Raw genomic sequence first — 19,652 nt, 5'->3', positions numbered from 1 at the left:
AATACAAACAAATTCTGATGCACATTGCACATGTCTTATTTGTAGTGCAAAAACAACAACAACAAGAACAATGAAAAAACAATACAAAATTTAAAAATAAAAATAATTTTAACCAACATACATTATCAGGATTTCAATGGGAAGTGTGCTTCTGCTTCTGGCCAATGGGATAGTCAAGTTAATTAGGGTTGTTGTTGTTGATGTGTGCCTTCAAGTCATTTCAGACTTTGGGCAAGCCTAAGTCTAAAATGTATTTATTTATTATTTATTTATTTACTGCATTTATTTACTACATTTGTATCACACCCTTCTCACCCCAAAGGGGACTCAGAGTGGCTTTCAAATTATATGTACATACAATATATTATATTATTAGCATAGCACAATATTAGCATTATATATTACTTTATTGAACTATACCACTATACTATAATATTATTAGTAATATTATATGTAATATAGAATATATAATTAGTATTATTATATGGTATTATTATTAGTGTTATATTGTATTACATTATAATATTATTATCAATATTATATGTATATACAATATATTATATTATAAAACTGAGGGCTGGGGCCAGGTAAATGACCTCGGAGGGCCGCATCCGGCCCCCGGGCCTTAGTTTGGGGACCCCTGGTCTACGGTATCGAAGAATTAACAGGGACACACTCCCCCTATTCAGTTCCTGGCATAGATTAATCACTAAGGAGACCAAGGATGTGTTGTCGAAAGCTTTCATGGCCGGGTTCACAGGGTTGTTGTATGTTTTCCAGGTTATATGGCCATGTTTCAGAAGTATTCTCTCCTGACATTTCATACAACAACCCTGAGAACAAGGCTGTTTGAGTTCTATGTCCCGGCCTAAAGCCAGACTGTGACAGATCTAGAAAATCAGTTTCTTCCAAGAACACCTGGAGTTGCAAGGCCACCACATGTTCCAAGACTTTGCCCAATTAGGGAAGATTGGAAACTGGCCAAAAACTGACTAATTAAGTGGGGTCCAGTGATGGTATTTTCAACAGTGGTTTGATGATGCCCTCCTTTAGGCCCGCTGGAATCTTGCCTTCTTGTAAGGAGGCATTAACCACCACCTTTACCCACTCCACCAACCCCTCTCTGGCTTCTTTTATCAGCCAGGATGGGCAGGGGTCTAGGTTGCATGTGGTCGCCCTCACCTCTCCAAGGATCTTGCCAACGTCCTCGGGCTGCACAAATTGAAATGAATCCATTAAAACCAGACAATCATGTGCTTGTGCTAGAGTATTGAAAACCACTAAATTAGAGAGATAACAGAATAGTGTGGCCTCTTACATTGATCAATTTATCCAAAAAAAGGTAAAGGTTTCCCCTGACGTTAAGTCCAGTCGTTTCGACTCTGGGGGTTGGTGTTCATCTCCATTTCTAAGCCGAAGACCCGGCATTGTCCATAGACACCTCCAAGGTCATGTGGCCCGCATGACACGCCGTTACCTTCCCGCCGGAGCGGTACCTATTGATCTGCTCACATTGGCATGTTTTTGAACTGCTAGGTTGGCAGGAGCTGGGGCTAACAGTGGGCGCTCATTCTGTTTTCAGGATTTGAATCTGGCACCTTTTGGTCCGCAAGTTCAGCAGCTCAGCGTTTTAACACACTGAGCCATTTGAGGCTACAATAAAGTTATTACTATATATCAGGGGTCCTCAGACTTTTAAAGCAGAGGGCCGGTCCACGATCCTTCAGACTGTGGAGGGGCCGAATTATCATTTGAAAAAAAAAAGTTTCTATGCACACTGCACATGTCTTATTTGTAGTGCAAAACAACAACAACAATGAAAGAACAATACAATATTTTAAAATGAAAACAATTGTAACCAACATAAACCTATCAGGATTTCAATGGTAAGTGTGGACCTGCTTCTGGCCAATGAGATAGTTAAGTTAATTAGGATTGTTGTTGTGTCATTTCAGACTTTGGATGAGCCTAAGTCTAAAATTGGAGCCTCTGATGGCTCAGTGTGTTAAAGCACTGAGCTGCTGAACTTGCGGGCCGAAAAGTCCCAGATTCAAACCCGGGGAGCAGAGTGAGCGCCCGCTATTAGCTCCAGCTTCTGCCAACCTAGCAGTTCGGAAACATGTGAATGTGAGTAGATCAATAGGTACCGCTCTGGCAGGAAAATAACGGCATTCCACGCAGTCATGCCAGCCACATGACCTTGGAGGTGTCTACGGACAACTCCGGCTCATCGGCTTAGAAATGGAGATGAGCACGAACCCCCAGAGTTGGACACAACTGGACTTAACGTCAGGGGAAACCTTTACCTTTATCTTTTAAGTCTAAAATTATTTATTTATTCATTTACATTTATTTATTACATTTATATCCCACCCTTCTCACCCCGAAGGGGACTCAGAGCAGCTGTATGTACATACAATATATTATATTATTAGCATAGCACAATATTAACATTATACATTACTATATTGAACTATACCACTATACTGTAATACTATATGTAATATAGAACATATAATTAATATTATTATATGGCATTATTATTAGTATTACATTGTATAACATTATAATATTATTATCAATATTATATGTATATACAATATATTATATTATTTAAAATGATATAAAAATATTATATTATAAAACTGAGGGCAGGGGCCAGGTAAATGACCTTGGAGGGCCGCATCCGGCCCCCGGGCCTTAGTTTGGGGACCCCTGCTATATATTATATGAGCCAACAGTGTGATGCTGCGGCTAAAAATGCCAATGCGATTCCAGGCTGCATCAATAACAGCACAGGATATGGATGTCTGTATTTGTGAGCGTACCTATTTGTCTGTGTGCTGTGCATGCAGCATATATGTATACAAACATTTTCTCAAACAAAGTTTCTTTCCTCACTTGGTATTCCTGGGCCGCCTCCTGCAGAGGAATGACCGTGTGCTCTCGGTGCTCCTTGGCCCGGTCGCAGACCACGCAGATGGGGCTCCGGTCCTCCTTGCAGAAGAGCTTGAGGGGCTCCTGGTGCTTCTGGCAGGCTCCTCCTTGCCCTTGCCCTCTGTTCCCTTGATCTCTCAGCTTCTTGGCGATTTCGACCAGGTTGGCCAGCTGCCGGTTTGGGAAGAGGCTCCCCGGCTGGAAGGCCTGCCTGCACTGGGGGCAAGAACAGAGGGACCTCTCCTCGCTCCCACCTGCCAGGCTCAGGCTTAGGCTTGGGCTCAGGCAGGAGCGGCAGAAGCTGTGCCCGCACCCGGGGATGATCACCGGGCCCTGGAAGAAGTCCAGGCAGATGGGGCAGGTGGCCTCCTCGCACAGGTCCCGCACGGGGTCCCCACCCGCAGCCATAGCTCCTTCTCCCATAAAGTTAGTTTCGTTTCCTTTGCTTTCAGGGGCTGGTTTGGCATTTCTCAATGGCGTTTGCAAAAGGCGGAATGGAGATGCGGAACGGACTCTTGGCAACCTGAAAAGAAGGCTGGGCTGCTGTGAGTTTTCCGGGCTGGGCTGGCCATATTCCAGAAGCATTCTCTCCTGACGTTTCACCCACATCTATGGCAGGCATCCTCAGCAGGCATCCTTTTCCTTAATCCCTCCTTATTATCCAACATATTTGCTTATCCAACGTTCTGCTGGCCCGTTTATGTTTATGTTGGAACGTCCAGTTCAAGTATCCTGGCCAATTGGCAAGCTTCAAAATAGTTTTGGAGGCAAGGTGCTCCCCAGTCTCCACTTTCTTGTGGAGCGAAGAATATTGAATTAGCAATTCTATTTTTACTGGAGCCAATTATCCACATTTTGATTGAATTATCCCATTTCTTAATTATTTTAGGTGGGATACTAAATGGGAGAGTTTGGAATAGATATAAGAATTTAGGTAGTACAGTAGAGTCTCACTTTTCCAAGCTAAACAGGCCGGCAGAAGCTTGGATAAGCGAATATCTTGGATAATAAGGAGGAATTAAGGGAAAAGCCTATTAAACATCAAATTAGGTTATGATTTTACAAATTAGGCACCAAAACATCATGTTATACAACAAATTTGACAGAAAAAGTAGTTCAATACGCAGTAATGTTATGTTGTAATTACTGTATTTACGAATTTAGCACCAAAATATCACGATATGTTGAAAACATTGACTACAAAAATGGCTTGGATAATCCAGAAGCTTGGATAGGCGAGGCTTGGATAAGTGAGATTCTACTGTATTATGATTTTGCATGCTTTTAACCTAGTTGTGATGTCCCAGTTCCATTTTTCCACTCATTGGAATTAATGTAGTTTGACACGGCTTTAACTGCCACGGCTCAATATTATGCAACATATACAAAAGGACCATGACTCCATTTCATTTCCATGTTGTAATGCAGAGGGCCAACTGTAGGAAGTTCCTGCCATACATTCATAGAATCATAGATTTGGAAGAGACCTCACAGGCTATCCAGTACAAGAAGCAGGAAAATCTCATTCAAAGCACCCCTGGCAGATGGCCATCCAACCTTTGCTTAAAAGCCTCCAAAGAAGGAACCTCCATCCACCACACTCCGAGGCAGAGAGTTCCACTGCTGAACAGCTCTCATAGTGAGGAAGTTCTTCCTAATGTTCTGGTGAAACCTCCTTTCCTGTAGTTTGAAGCCATTATTCCATGTCCTAGTCTGCAGGGCAGCAGAAAACAAGCTTGCTCCCTCCTCCCTATGACTTCCCCTCATATGTTTCTACATGGCTATCATGTCTCCTGTCAGCCTTCTCTTCTGCAGGCTAAACATGCCCAGCTCTTTAAGCCGCTCCTCATAGGGCTTGTTCTCCAGGCCCTTAATCATTTCAGTCATTCCAGCTTGTCAACATCTCCCTTCAACTGTTGTGCCCAGAACTGGATACATATAGTATTCCAGGTGTGGCTTGACCAAGGCAGAGTAGAGGGGTAGCATGACTTCCCTGGACACTATACCCCTATTTATTCAGGCCAAAATCCCATTGGTTTTTTCATTTCCGTATCACATTGTAAGCTCATGTTTAACTTGTTGTCCATATCTGTACTCTGTTCTTTCCATTCCACTTGTGCTGAATTACTCAGCTTGTGCTGAGTAATTCATCCCCCAGTTTTAAAGAAAGTGAAGGAAACGAAACTGATATCTGGCTTCACTGCAAGACAGCAGCTATGGCCTCTGCTGAGGACCATGTCTATGATCTCTGCCAAGAGGCTACATGTCCCATCTGCCTGGACTACTTCAAAAACCCTGTGACCATCAAATGCGGGCACAACTTCTGCCATGACTGCCTGGACCAGTTCTGGTGGGTATCAGAGGAAGAGGCCTCCTGCCCCGAGTGCAGACAAGTCATTCAGCAAAGGGATCTCACCCCAAATTGGCAGCTGGCTAGATTTGTAGAAATCACACAGAAACTCAGCCACCAAACAAGGAAGAGGAAGAAAGGAGACTGCAGAGAACACCAGGAGCCCCTGAAGCTCTTCTGCAAGGACGATGAGACCCCCATCTGCTTAGTGTGTTTCAAGTCCAAGAAGCATGAAAATCACAACGTGGTCCCAGTGGAGGAGGCTATCCAAGAATACAAGGTAAGAAAAAAACAGCATGGATTTGATAAACAGGGGGGATAGATGTGAGGTCCTCTTGGAACAACTCTCCAACCTATACAGGAAATGTCATTTACAGATTTTTGTTATTGTTATAAAATAAGTTTGATGACCTTTAGGACTTTTGTGGAGAGGTGGTTGCCAAGGTAGTGGAAATGGTCAACATTTTCTAGAATTACATCATTAAACGGTATTGCAGGCATTGCAGAAGGATTTCTTGGTTCCTGCTTGTACAGCACTTTGAGTTTTTTCATGTTTCGTGAGAGGCCAAGATTTTAATATACTTCTGCAAAGTGGTTTGTAGGTCTTTCTTTGAATGAGCACATACTACATTGTTATGAGCATACTGGAGTTCTATAAGAGAAGTTGTTCTGACCTTATTATTGCCTTTCGGCCTGCTGAGGTTAAATAGCTTGCTACCTGTCCGATAGGTGATTTCCACACCGGTGGAAAGCTTCCCATCAACAAGGTGCAGAAACATAGCTATGAAGATGGAAAATAGGATTGGGATGATAACACATCCCTCTTTGACACCTGATACTATTTTTAATAGGTCACTTTGGGAGCCGTTGTTGTCAAGACTCTTGCCATCACGGAGAAGCTGCGGGATGTTCTTGAATTTATCAGGGCATCCGCTTTTCAGGGGAATGGTCCAGAGAGCGTTACGATTGAAAGTATTTGCAAAGTCAATGAATGTGTGTACAAAGGCTGATTTTCCGTATCTGTGACCATTTCCTAATCGGTTGCCCTTTTGGGATATTGTTTCTAAAATATCAGAGAGAGAAATTACTGTAAAACTAGACATTACATAGGAAATGGAGAAATGTATTTGAATTAGCATAAAATGATCTGGAATATATTTTTGGATTTAAAAAAATCAGGGATACAGTTAGGATTCCACAAAAACTAAATGTCTCTCGAAGGGTTCCATGACCGAAATAGTTTGGGAACTGCTGCCTTAAGTGCATCTGATCAACCTCAGTTTTTTTTTCACCACTGAACCTCTCTATTCTCTTTAGGACATGCTTTGTAGTTCTCTGAAACTTCTGAAGAAAGAAAGAGAAAAAATTCTGAACTACAAAAAAGAAGCAGAAAAAGAGAAACAAAGTATCTTTGTAAGTTTCTTGAATACAAGGAATGAAGCAGGCATGTGTACAAAGTATAACACAGAATCCAGAAGAATCAAAAGCAGCTAGGCAGCTCTGCTTAACAGAATATTTTTTATTTCAAATAGCCCATTGTATCATAATACATGCTTTTACCCAGTCAAATTTCATCTATGAATTTAAATATACATTTCATAGGCATAAATGGTTTTAATGTACAGGGTGTTTGAAAAGGAACTCCCTAGTTTCCATTTACTTTAAATAGAAACTAGCGAGTTCTTTTTCAAATACCCTGTATTTTAATCTCATGCGTCTTAATATACAAGTTTTACTGCACTATGTATTTTAACAGGTCTGCCCCGACTTAGGAAAATGTAGGTAACATATAACTTCTTATTCTTTTACAAAAGACATTCTGAAAACAGGTCATTTGGTGCATCTAGAATTAATGCAGTTTGATACCACTTTAATTGCCATGGTTCAATGCTGTTTTATTATAGGAGTTCTAGTCTGGTCAGTCCATCTCTCTTTGGTAGAGATGGCTAGTAAAATGTAAAGTTAAAGGTTTACCACTGACATTAAGGCTAGTTGTGTCCGACTCTGGGGCTTGGTGCTCATTTCAATTTCAAAGCCGAAGAGCCGGTGTTGTCCATAGACAGCTCCAAGGTCTTATGGCTGGCATGACTGCATGGAGCACTGTTACCTTCCCGCCAGAGCGGTACCTATTGATCTATACACTTTTGCATGTTTTCAAATGGCTGGGTTGGCAGAAGCTGGGGCTAACAGCGGGAGCTCACCCAGCTCCCTGGATTTGAACCAACAACCTTTCAGTCAGCAAGTTCAGCAGCTCAGCAGTTTAATCCACTGCATCACCTGGAGCTCCTAGAGATGCTAAAGACCTTGAAAACTACAACTTCTATGATTTTACAGCATTGAACCATGGCAAAGAAAGTGGCGTCAAACTGCATTAATACTACAGTGGATATTTACTTTGGAATTGTATTAGATATTTATGAAAAGTGAAATGTATTTTCCTAGGGAAAGCTGTGGCCCTCGAGATGTTTACACCTGTAATTCCCAGCAGCCCTACCCAACAGAATTCATCATGAGAACCATAGCTGAGAGTTGCAATCTGGAGACATCTTTTAAAACCAATGTTCCCCTTTGAGGAACAAAATATAGAAGCACAAAACAATGCAAAAGCAAAGTAAGATAAAAATGCAGAGTAAAAGATGTTAGAACAGCAATAAGAGCAGAAACTGCCAGGTACCTTCAAAGCACAACATATTGTGTCATTTTGCCCAGATTCACCTGCAGTAGTAGTAGTACACAAGTCAAGTAAAAGCAAACATTACTAACGTAATGTTTCCCCGAAAATAAGACAGTGTCTTATGTTAATTTTTGCTCCCAAAGATGCTCTAGGTCTTATTTTCAGGGTATGTCTTATTTTTCCATGAAGAAGAATTCACATTTATTGTTGAACAAAAAAATGAACATTTATTATATACTGTAGAGTAGTTGTCATCATAAACCAGCATAACCAGACAAACTGTGAATCCTATCAAGAATTTCTTGTTACTACCAATATTTCCATGTTCAACACTTTATGGTACGTACATTTATTGATCCTGCATGCTCTGGTGTTCTGTTCGGCGGGCATGCTTCCAAACAAAAACTTTGCTAGGTCTTACTTTCAGGGGAGGCCTTATATTTAGCAATTTAGCAAAACCTCTACTAGGTCTTATTTTCTGGGGATGTCTTATTTTAGGGGAAACAGGGTATGTGACCACAAAACAAGAACCCCCCTTTTCTAAATAAAAAATATAGCGCAGCATAAAATACATGTTCCACAACTAAATCCTTCTGACACCATTCAAATTGACTAAGGGATACTTAGAATTCACAAACATAGTAGAGTTGGATCATGTTCCTGACATTTCCAATCTTTTCTCCATCTGTTTATTGAAGAAACAAACACAAACAGAGATGGAAAAGATGATGGCAGAGTTCAGAAAATTGCACCAGTTTCTGGAAGAGCAAGAGAGGCTTTGGCTGGCCCAGATGAAAGAGGTGCAGAAGGAGGTTTCGGAGAAAAGCAAGGAACACCTGGCCAAACTATCCCAGGAGCTCTCCTCTCTTGAAAGTCTCATGCAGGAAATGGAGGAGCAGAAGCAACAGCCGGCAAGTGAAATCCTCCAGGTAAGAAAAGCAGAAAGAGGGCAAGCTGTTCTCTTGAAAAAGGCTGGCTTCCAAACTTGGAGCATCACCTTTACTGACAAAAATAATAAAGGCTTATGTACTGAGAGCAGGTTGTGTTACATTATGGGGGGATCCAAGATGAGCAAGACTGAGCATTTACAGACTCAATATGCTGAATCCAGAATGCCGTGCCATTTTATGTGGCTCTCCACCAGATGCTGGACTACAACTCCTGTATTCCTTAGCCTTAGACATCATGACTAGAGCTGATGGGAGCTGGGATACAGTAACATCTGGAAAGCTGCAGTTCTGTTTGGTCAGGAGAGTGGTGGTTGAATTTAGAGACAAGACTTGTGGATATGATGTCTTTAACTCCTCCCCCCCAACCTCACAATCACAAGTACTGTTGGGTTGCAATTCTTATTATCCCCACTCCACATGGGAAATAATCAAAAGTAATAGTAGTCATCATTCAATAACAACTGGAGACCCAAACTAGTTAAAAACTAAAGAACACAAACCACTATGTGAAAAAATTATAGTTGGCCCTCTATCCATGGATTCACCATCCATGGATGGAGCCCCCAGTGGTACAGTGGATTAGACCCTTGTTCCGGCAGGACTGATGACTTGAAGCTTGGGTTACTGACCTGAAGGTTGCCAGTTCGAATCCAACCTGGAGAGAGTGCAAATGAGCTCCCTCTATCAGCTCCAGCTCCATGCAGGGACATGAGAGAAGCCTCCCACAAGGATGGCAAAAACATCAGAACATCTGGGCATCCCCTGGGCAACGTCCTTGCAGACGGCCAATTCTGTCACACCAGAACACTCCTGACACGAGGAAAAAAAAACATCCATGGATTAAACTGCCCTTTAAAAGCAACCATAATACAAATAGACCCTCAATGATATCCCTGCTCTACGTAAGGTTAATGCAGAAAACCTGTTGTTAAAATATTGTGTCCTAGTGCTTCCGCAACAAGCACATTGCTCAACCTTCTATTGGAAGTCTGTATTTGTGTTCAAATTTCTTTCATGTTTCTCCCAATGCTGTTTAAAAAGAAACCTTCCACCTAGGCATATGACAAGGAGAAAAAGGCTAGGCTGAGGGGACATAAAAAGAGGAGCTTCTTTGTGAGAAGCTTTGTATATTTATAAACCTGAAGTCTGGTGTTCTTATATGATTATACAGTAGGCATCCCACTTTTATACATGGGTGCAAGACCCTTGCAAAAGTGGAAAAAACTGATTTTTTTAAAACCTTTTTTTTACTTGAAGGGACATCTCTCTAGGAATCTCATGGTCATCCAATGCAAATGTATATTGGTCACCTTTAGTTAGAAGTCACTAGAATAGTTACACTTTGTCAGAGTATTTGCAGTGCAGCAGTAGTTGGATGGAAGCAGTAGAGCGCAGAATGAAGAGACACTCTGAGACTTTGGTAAAACTATTTACAAAGTTTTACCGTATGCAGCAGTAATCAACACAAACAGACTTGCAGACAACAGACGAACACAGGACTGTTCTGTTCTCCAACAGAATTTGACTCGAACTCTAGGCAGTCAGAACTCAAGTGAACTGACGCAATCGGTATGCACAAACACTTGTGTCTGGATACTCCCTAGTTCCAGCCACACATCAAGGTTATCATAGCTTCTTGGCAATTAACTCTTTCCACACTATGGTACATTCTGGATGATGCAATCAGTTGCAATACAAGCATGGCACAAATTGCATTTAAACACTATCAATACACAAATCCCACATTAACACACTTTAGCTAGCACAATCACTTTGAAGAGTTCAGAGATTCCTAGAGAAAACACATGCATCAAATCCACAAATAATCAAATCACAAATGAGGAAGGCAAAATGCACTTCCAACAACAGAAGTTTCAGCCAGAGAATGTTAGTAAACCAGAGTGGCCTTCCCAACCAGTGCATATTTATTTATTTATTGTGTTAGAAGCAAACCGAGAGTACAAGTTGCAATGTATTTGAAAACAGGATTTTTTTTTAAAAAAACAACTTGGCATTATACTAAATGTCCTTTGACCAGTAGCTGGCCACTTGGAGTGCCTTTGGTGTTGCTGTAAGAAGGTCCTCCATTGTGCATGTGGCAGGGCTCAGACTGCATTGTAGTAGGTGGTCTGTGGTTTGCTCTTCTCCACACTTGCATGTCGTGGACTCTACTTTGTGGCCCCATTTCTTAAGTTTGGCTCTGCATCTCGTGGTGCCCAAGTGCAGTCTGTTCAGCGCCTTCCAAATCGCCCAGTTTTCTGTGTGCCCAGGAGGGAGTCTCTCATCTGGTGTCAGCTACTAATTGAGGTTCCAGGTTTTACCCTTCCACTTTTGGACTTTTGCTTGCTGTGAGTATTTCTGTAGATCTTAAAAAACCAGTGGCATATGATAGGCATTGAGCTCATTTTTCTTTCACTCTCTTCCCCTCTAGGATATGAAAACTCTCTTACAAAGGTAAATATGGTCACATTCATTTCCATTGGTACTGCATGATGTTTGGACTTTATGGTATGTAGCAAAAATCGGATTGCAGAACCAGCAGACCCATCTGGCTGCATAGGAATGCTAGGCTGCAACCCAGAGTCTACTGGCCAGTCAGGCGCAGGTATAATCACAGGCTGAATGGGCCCAACCCAAGGCTCACCTGACAGCTCAGGTGCAGACTGGGCTACAACAGATCAGTTTACTCATTCTAGTACCAGCTATGAGGATGACTCCATTCAGTCCATTTAATCATTAGATCACTCTTGGGCTATCCATAAGGTATTACACGTGTGTCATGTTCCTGATCATCTTCCTATTGCTGTATTTCTTTATGTTTTCCTCATAATACAAAGAGGGGTTTGTGAGGATTTTAAAGTTTATGTTAGCAACAGCAGTACTTTTTTCCAGTACCCACCTTCCTGTAGTGTCTAGAAAATGTGTGAGACAAAAAACCTTAGTGACTACTGAATTTTTTTTCTTCCCTTCAATAACTTTATTTTGCTTCACTCTCAACTTATGGATTGGATAGGTAATAGTTTCAGCAACTTTAACCTTGTGTATCTCTACCAGGAGCAAAGACAAGACGTCATTTGAGAATCCGTTAACATTTCCTCTAGAATTGAGGTGGAAGCTCTGTGACATTTGTGATAGAAATCCTTTTCTAGTTGGTGTTATACAACGATTCAAAGGTAAAGAATAGTTGGGGGATTTGGTTTTGTAAATATCTTAGTTCAAAAGCAAAGAAATGCAAACCCTTTATTATATTATTGATATCAAGAGCAATTGCAGGAAAAGAACTGCTGTTTTGGTGACTTAGTTATCACTTTCTTTCCCTCTACATGGAATGACTCTTGATTTATCAATGGGTCATATCAAAATCCATAATCTTGGCTCCCAATTCTGCCATCAACTTATACATGAGGTCGGCTGGTACATGAATACGATAAAAAAAAAGGATTCATCTTCTAACAAATTTGTTCTATTTGCAATAAAGGCTGTGGTGTGAACAATAATGTGTTTTGTTAATTGGAATTGTTGGCTTGGCTAGTATTAAATCTGTGCATATCTTTCTTTTACTCAGATGCTCTGCTACCTGGACTAAAGCTGCAGAAAGGTACATTTCTGATGAAGGACTACAACAGGGACGGGAACTAGTTGAAGATTTGGCTGGTAGTGTCTTAGTGGAGTCAAATACTTCTATACCACCAATTTGGGAATCATTGAATGTTAGGAGTAAATGAGCCCCTGGTGGTGCAGCGTGTTAAAATGCTGAGCTGCTGAACTTGTGGACTGAAAGGTCACAGGTTCAAATCCAGGGAGCAGAGTGAGCACCTGCTGTTAGCGCCAGCTTCTGCCAACCTAGCAGTTCGGAAACATGCAAATGTGAGTAGATCAAAAGGTACCGTTCTGACAGGAAGGTCATCGTGCTCCATGCAGTCATGCTGGCCACATGACCTAGGAAGTGTCTACGGACAACGCCGGCTCTTTGGCTTAGAAATGGAGATGAGCACTAACCCCCAAAGTCAAACACGACTGGACTTAATGTCAGGAGAAAACCTTTACTGTTTATTTATTTATTTACAGTATTTATATTCCGCCCTTCTCACCCTGAAGGGGACTCAGGGCCAGACCTGTAGCGAGGGGGGGGGGGGGGGGTTAGGGGTTCAAACCCCCCCCCCCCCGAAATTTTTCAAGTTATAAAAAAAAATCTCGTTTACTCATGAATTGTAACTGGTTAACCAAATCCCCATGCTAAGTCTATGAGATGCAAAACATTAAGAGTCCCTCCAGGCACTATCTCAAGCAGATATTGACAGGTTTGTAGCGGGGAGGGGTATGTGCTAGGGGTTCAACCCCCCCCCCCCCCGGAATTTTCAAAACCCCTCCCGAAATTTTTTTTCTGGCTACAGCCCTGCTTAGGGCAGATTACAATGAACACATATATGGCAAACATTCAATGCCAAGAGACAAACAACATACAGTATAGACAGACACAGAGGCATTTAACATTTTTCCAGCTTCACGATTCCAGCCACAGGGGGAGCTGTTGCTTCACCGTCCACTAGTGGCTGTACTTCCTCATTCCTTTCCTCGTGTTTTGCTGGCAGTTTTATGATGTTGTAAATTAGTTGAATTAGACTCCCGCATAAAGCGTACCTAAATTTCCCTACTTGGCAGATGCAACTGTCTTTTGGGTGGCATAGGTCAACAGTAAGCCAGGCTATTTAATGGTCGGGGGCTTAACCCGACCCGGGCTTCGAACTCATGACCTCTCGGTCAGTAGTAATTTATTGCAGCTGGTTGCTAGCCGGCTGGGCCACAGCAGGAGTAAAAGTAATGAATTCTGTAGCAGCCATGAGAATTGTGAAACTCTGTGAGTTGCTGGGTTGCAACTCTCCTTCACTGCCTTCCTCATACTAGCTAATGGTGTTTGCACAGATGAGATACATGGATTGTAACCATTCAGTGTGCATAGCTGTGTCTTCTTTCAGTCTTCCCCAATGCAACAGCAATTTCCTATTCAACTGGTTGCACTTTCAGTGACTCTGGTAGAAATTGAGATGGAAAGAAACATGCAAAAAGCCTCAAACTATGGTTCATGCATCACTAATCTGTAGCCCTAAACTTGCCATTCTTAAATGTAAATATGTCTTTCCTAGGGTATACAAATAATTCCTCTATCTATAGACCTATAAGTGGGGAAATTTGTTTGAGATTTACCTTAACTAAGACCACATTGCCATCCCTTTTAATGCACAAAAGGGATTGCCAGTCCACACTGTGGACCATTCACACAATACAGCTAGGTAACGTAAAGGTTTTCCCCTGACATTTAGCTAGTCATATCCGATTCTGGGGATTGGTGCTCATCTCCATTTCTAAGACGAAGAGCCAGCATTGTCTGTAGACACCTCCAAGGTCATGTGGCCGGCATGACTGTGTGGAGTGCTGTTACCTTTCTGCCGGAGCGGTACCTATTGATCTACTCACATTTGCATGTTTTCAAACTGCTAAGTTGGCAGAAGCTGGGGTGAACAGTGGGAGCTCACTCCACTCCCCAGATTCTAACCTGTGACCTTTCAGTCCGCGAGTTCAGCAGCTCAGTCTTTAATCCTCTGCACCACCGGGGGCTCCATAATACAGTTATAGTGCCATAATTCCACTTTAACCACTGTAACAGTTTCTTCTAGGATCCTGGATTTGCAGTTTAAGGAAGCACATTTTTAATTCTCAACCAAAGAGCCAAATGTATGGTGTAAGCAGCTGTGGGCTTGGGCTGTGGCGCAGGCTGGAGAGCAGCTGCAATGAATCACTGCAATGAATCACTCTGACCAGGAGGTCATGAGTTCGAGGCCCGCTCGGAGTCTATGTTTGTCTTGTCTTTGTTCTATGTTAAAAGGCATTGAATGTTTGCCTACATGTGTAATGTGATCCGCCCTGAGTCCCCTTCGGGGTGAGAAGAGCGGAATATAAATGCTGTAAATAAATAAATAAATAAATAAATAAATAAAATAAGCAGCTGTGGGTCCCATTTAGAAGAAAAGCAAGATATAAATATATTGAAGAAAATTCACCATAGTACATTAAAATCCTATTGAACTGAGGGGGTTCAAGGTTAATGGACATGTATCGAGTTGGTGTGTTAGTAATCCACCTAGCTGATGCTCCTTCTTTTTTCTTTCTTTCTCTCTCCCCATTCCCAACAGCAAATGTAACTCTGGATCCAGACACAGCTCACGCTAAACTCATCCTGTCTGAGGATTGTAAAAGTGTAACATATGGAGACCAATTTCAACACCTGCCTGACAAACTGAAGAGGTTCAACAAAAGTACTTCTGTCCTGGGATGTGAGGGATTTACAGCAGGCAGACATTTCTGGGAGATCTGTGTGGGAGAAGAGGACCAGTGGCTGGCAGGGGTTGCCAGAAAGTCTGTGAAGAGAATGGGTGACATTATCTATGGGCCTGAGGGGGGGATCTGGGCTATAGGGATGTGGAATGGTACATATAGGGTTACCAACCATCCCCATTACTCGCCTGTGTCTCAGAACAGGGACCTCAGAAGGGTCCGAGTGTCTCTGAACTATGCTGGGGGCCAAGTGGCTTTTTACGATGCTGATACAGGAGCCCATCTCTATACATTCTTTGGAGCCTCATTCACTGGAAAGACCCTTCTTCCATTCTTTAATGTGATTAAGAAAGGGCAACTGAGAATTCCTCCTTAAGGCAGCAAAACAAGCTGACCACACAGGCCCAATATCTTGCAAGATTAAGAGATGGATTTGGGTGTCTTTTGATATTTATTTTATTTATTTATTACATCACTTCTGCCCCGCCCTTCTCACCCATCAGGGGACTCAGGGCAGCTTACAATATAAAGACATGCATGAAAACAATTTACATCACATTTAAAATCCATTTAGATAAAAAAATTACATTAAAATTAAGAGCATACATTAAAAACCTGCATAATTATACATATATATATATATACACACACACACACACACACACACACACACACACACACACACACACTAGCTTTGCCCGGCCACGCGTTGCTGTGGCTTATAGGAATCCTTTGTTTGCCAGGTGGAATAGCGGTGAATAGCCTTGCAGTCTCAAAGCCTGGCCGTTTTCTGGAGTAGCTGGAGCTGTTTGTTGTATGAACATAGAGGCATGGATGAGGGTTGTGCTGCCAAGTTTAGTGTTTCTGGGATGTGTAGTTTTGTTGTTTTGTCCTAGGCCGAAACGTCATTACCCTTTTATATATATAGATATACATATTTATATATATAAAAGAGTGATGGCATCACGGCAATTCACAAAACAACAAAAGTACAGGCCCCCCAACCTCAAAATTTGACAACACAACCCATCATCCACGCCTCAAGGTTGATACAACAAAAAGAAAAGAAAAATAAAGTCCTAATTAGAGGGAGAGCAATAATTTTTTTTATCCAATTGCTGCCAGTTTAGAGGGCTAATCTCTGCCCACTTGGTTGCCTAGCAACCAAGGGACAGCCAGGTTTCAGTTAGGGGACAGGCAGATTTAGGCCTCACTTAGACTTCTTCCACAGATTATCTAATTTGCACTGGATTATATGGCAGTGCAGACTCAAGGCCCTTCCACACAGCTATATAACCCATTTATAATCTTATATTATCTGCTTTGCACTGGATTATCTTGACTCCACACTGCCATATAATCCACTTCAGTGTGCATTTTATACAGCTGTGAAGAAGGGGCCCCATATAATCCAGTTCTGAGCAGATAATTTAAGATTAGAAATATACAGTAGAGTCTCACTTATCCAACGTAAACAGGCAGGCAGGATAAGTGAATATGTTGGATAATAAGAAGGGACTCAGGAAAAGCCAATTAAACATCAAATTAGGTAATCGTTATACAAATTAAGCACCAAAACATCATATTATACAACAAATTTGACAGAAAAAGTAGTTCCATGCGCAGTAATGCTATGTAGTATTTACAGTAGAGTCTCACTTATCCAACACTCGCTTATCCAACGTTCTGGATTATCCAATGCATTTTTGTAGTCAATGCTTTCAATATATCGTGATATTTTGGTGCTAAATTCATAAATACAGTAATTACTATATAGCATTACTGTGTACTGAACTACTTTTCTGACAAATTTGTTGTCTAACACGATGTTTTGGTGCTTAATTTGTAAAATCATAACTTAATTTGATGTTTAATAGGGTTATCCTTAATTCCTCATTATCCAACATATTCGCTTATTCAACGTTCTGCCGGCCCGTTTATGTTGGATAAGTGAGACTCTACTGTACTGTATTTACAAATTTACCACTAAAATATCACAATGAATTTAAAACACTGACTACAAAAACATTGATTATGAAAAGGCAGACTGCGTTGGATAATCCAGAACATTGTATAAGCGAATGTTGGATAAGCGAGATTCTTCTTTAATATGAAATAATTACTGGGATAGAATAATGCAGAACAATATAATCTCTAAAACCAGGACAGTAAATAAACAGGGGAATTCCACACAGGAAACAATCGGGGCCAGCTAACACCTCCCAACAAAGTATTCCCATCATCAAAGTCTGGCAAATCCTGTTTTCTCAGGGCCACAGACAATAGAAGCACATAAAATATCGCAAACAACACCACTCTGAAAACAAGGGAATTCCAGACAGGAAACAATCAGGGCCAGCTAACACCTCCCAACAAAAAATTCACTCAGGGAGGAAACAGCCAGGCTTTAAAGCTGCAAGGCCATTACATCCTAATCATTTCTCCTAATTGCAGCATTCATATTTGCCTCCAACAAACAAAAAAAACCGATCAGAAATATTGTATATTCACAACCTTTAGGAAATAATATCCCCTGATGGTTAGCGTGTTAAAGCGCTGAGCTGCTGAACTTCTGGACCGAAAGGCCACAGGTTTGAATTGGGGGAGCGGAGAGAGCCCCCACTGTTAACCCCAGCTTCTGCCAACCCAGAAGTTCGAAAACATGCAAATGTGAGTGCATCAATAGGTACTGCTCCGGCGGGAAGGTAACGCCGCTCCATGTAGTCATCCCACATGACCTTGGAGGAGTCTACGGACAACGCCAGCTCTTCGGCTTAGAAATGGAGATGAGCACCAACCCCCAGAGTCAGACATGACTGGACTTAATGTCTGGGGAAAACCTTTACCCTTGACCTTAACTACCACCAATTCCTCAATACTTTATTTCCCATACCATCATACTTTGCCACAGCAACGCGTGGCCGGGCACAGCTAGTATATATATAAATAAGGTCCATAGGTGGAACATAATGAGTAATGTTTAGGTGGCTCTTTATTCCTTGCTCGCCTTTCGTAGCTATGCTAAAACATTTTCCTGGGTGACATCCTTAGTGGTTTAGAGGCTGAAATGCTGATGAAAATTCTACTTCACTTTGTCATCAACATTTTTCAAAGGACTATATCCTCCAGTGACGAAGTGTGTTAAAGCACTGAGCTGCTGAACTTGCAGACTGAAAGGTCCCAGGTTCAAACCCGGGGAGCTGTTAGCTCCAGCTTCTGCCAACCTAGCAGTTCGAAAACATGCAAATGTGAGTAGATCAATAGGTACCAATCCAGCGGGAAGGTAACGGCATTCCACGCAGTCATGCCAGCCACATGACCTTGGAGGTGTCTATGGACAACCCCCAGAGTCAGACACGACTGGGCTTAACGTCAGGGGAAACCTTTACCTTTACTATATCTCCCTTTATGAGTAATTTACAATGCTAAGATTGTCTGGGGAGGCTCTTTCCCCTGACCTATCATCTTCTCAGGTTCAGTTGGTGAGAGAAGAAGGCAGACAACTATTCTTGGACACATACCGTATACTCAAAGATAAGCTGAGTTTTTCAGCCTTTTTTGTGCTGAAAAAGCCTCCCTCTGCTTATAATGGGGTCAAGGTCAACCCCACAAGAGGCCTGGAGGCCACTGCTTGCAATAGATGATATATTTTTCTCCCTTATCAGTGTATTTACATTTCCAAAGCCTCCCTCACTCTTAACCAAGGGAAGGTTTTGAAAAGGGAAAGTGTGTGTGTGTGGGGGGGGGGGGGGGGGGGGAGAGGCCTTGCAAGTCAGGAAGAAGAAAATACATATATCCATTAATCTTATAAAAGGATTTCCCCCTGAAACATTTGTTAATCTCTCCTACAGATATATAGGCATTTCCCCCGGCAAGCCTTTGCAATCCCTATTTACCTATATATCTGTATCTATCTATATATGAATTTCCCCCTCATATGTTTGCAGGTCTTTGCAAATCCTATACACATATAGATATCTAGAGATGTCAATGTACCTGTATATCTGTATCTATATTTATATATTATTTTTATATATGAATTTCCCCTCACATGTTTGCAAGTCTCTGCATATCCTATATAAATATAATAATCTATATAAAGAGAGATGTCTAGATATGAATATAGATATATAGGGCTTGCAAATATAACAGGGTGGAAATGCACACACAAATATATATAGACATGTCCAGATATGAATATAGATATAAAGGCCTTGCAAATATTTCACGGGAAATGCACACACACACATATAGAGAGAGAGATGTCTAGATAGATATAAACATAGATATATGGGGCTTGCAAATATTACAGGAGGGAAATGTACATATATATAGAGAGAGGATTTACAAACGTTTCAGGGGAAAATGCATATGTGAAATTAATATATATAATTCTAGATCTATATCT

The 19,652-nt window shown here is 41.6% G+C and overlaps 2 protein-coding genes across 3 annotated transcripts in view; one reads left to right on the top strand and one right to left on the bottom strand.

The window, feature by feature from the left end:
- LOC100559122 (E3 ubiquitin-protein ligase TRIM7) overlaps positions 1 to 3,375 on the bottom strand; it is a 28,661-nt gene extending 25,286 nt beyond the window's left edge. For both annotated transcript variants that reach the window (XM_008105727.3, XM_008105728.3), the window contains exon 1: positions 2,902 to 3,375. In XM_008105727.3, the coding sequence (XP_008103934.2) occupies positions 2,902 to 3,360 (459 nt within the window). In that variant the 5' untranslated portion in view covers positions 3,361 to 3,375. The remainder of the gene's footprint in view (positions 1 to 2,901) is intronic.
- Positions 3,376 to 5,087: 1,712 nt separating this feature from the next.
- LOC134297069 (zinc finger protein RFP-like) lies at positions 5,088 to 15,870 on the top strand. Its single transcript, XM_062973678.1, has 6 exons — positions 5,088 to 5,567; positions 8,660 to 8,890; positions 11,343 to 11,365; positions 11,966 to 12,084; positions 12,477 to 12,509; positions 15,103 to 15,870. Exons 1-6 carry the CDS (start codon positions 5,154 to 5,156, stop codon positions 15,618 to 15,620), a joined length of 1,338 nt encoding a protein of 445 aa, XP_062829748.1. The 5' UTR covers positions 5,088 to 5,153; the 3' UTR covers positions 15,621 to 15,870.
- Positions 15,871 to 19,652: the final 3,782 nt, after the last annotated feature.

The sequence above is a fragment of the Anolis carolinensis genome, chromosome 2 (assembly GCF_035594765.1).
Source record: "Anolis carolinensis isolate JA03-04 chromosome 2, rAnoCar3.1.pri, whole genome shotgun sequence".
Classification (NCBI taxonomy): Eukaryota; Metazoa; Chordata; class Lepidosauria; order Squamata; family Dactyloidae; genus Anolis; species Anolis carolinensis.
This window is presented reverse-complemented; position numbering and strand designations above follow the sequence as displayed.

What these genes read in the sequence shown, in the direction of transcription:
- LOC134297069 (XM_062973678.1), top strand. Translation starts at nt 5,154, where the DNA reads ATGGCCTCTGCTGAGGACCATGTCTATGATCTCTGCCAAGAGGCTACA. An exon ending in ATGAAAACTCTCTTACAAAG is followed by an intron (nt 11,366 to 11,965) that starts GTAAATATGGTC and finishes TATCTCTACCAG; the next exon opens with GAGCAAAGACAAGACGTCAT. An exon ending in TGTTATACAACGATTCAAAG is followed by an intron (nt 12,085 to 12,476) that starts GTAAAGAATAGT and finishes TCTTTTACTCAG; the next exon opens with ATGCTCTGCTACCTGGACTA.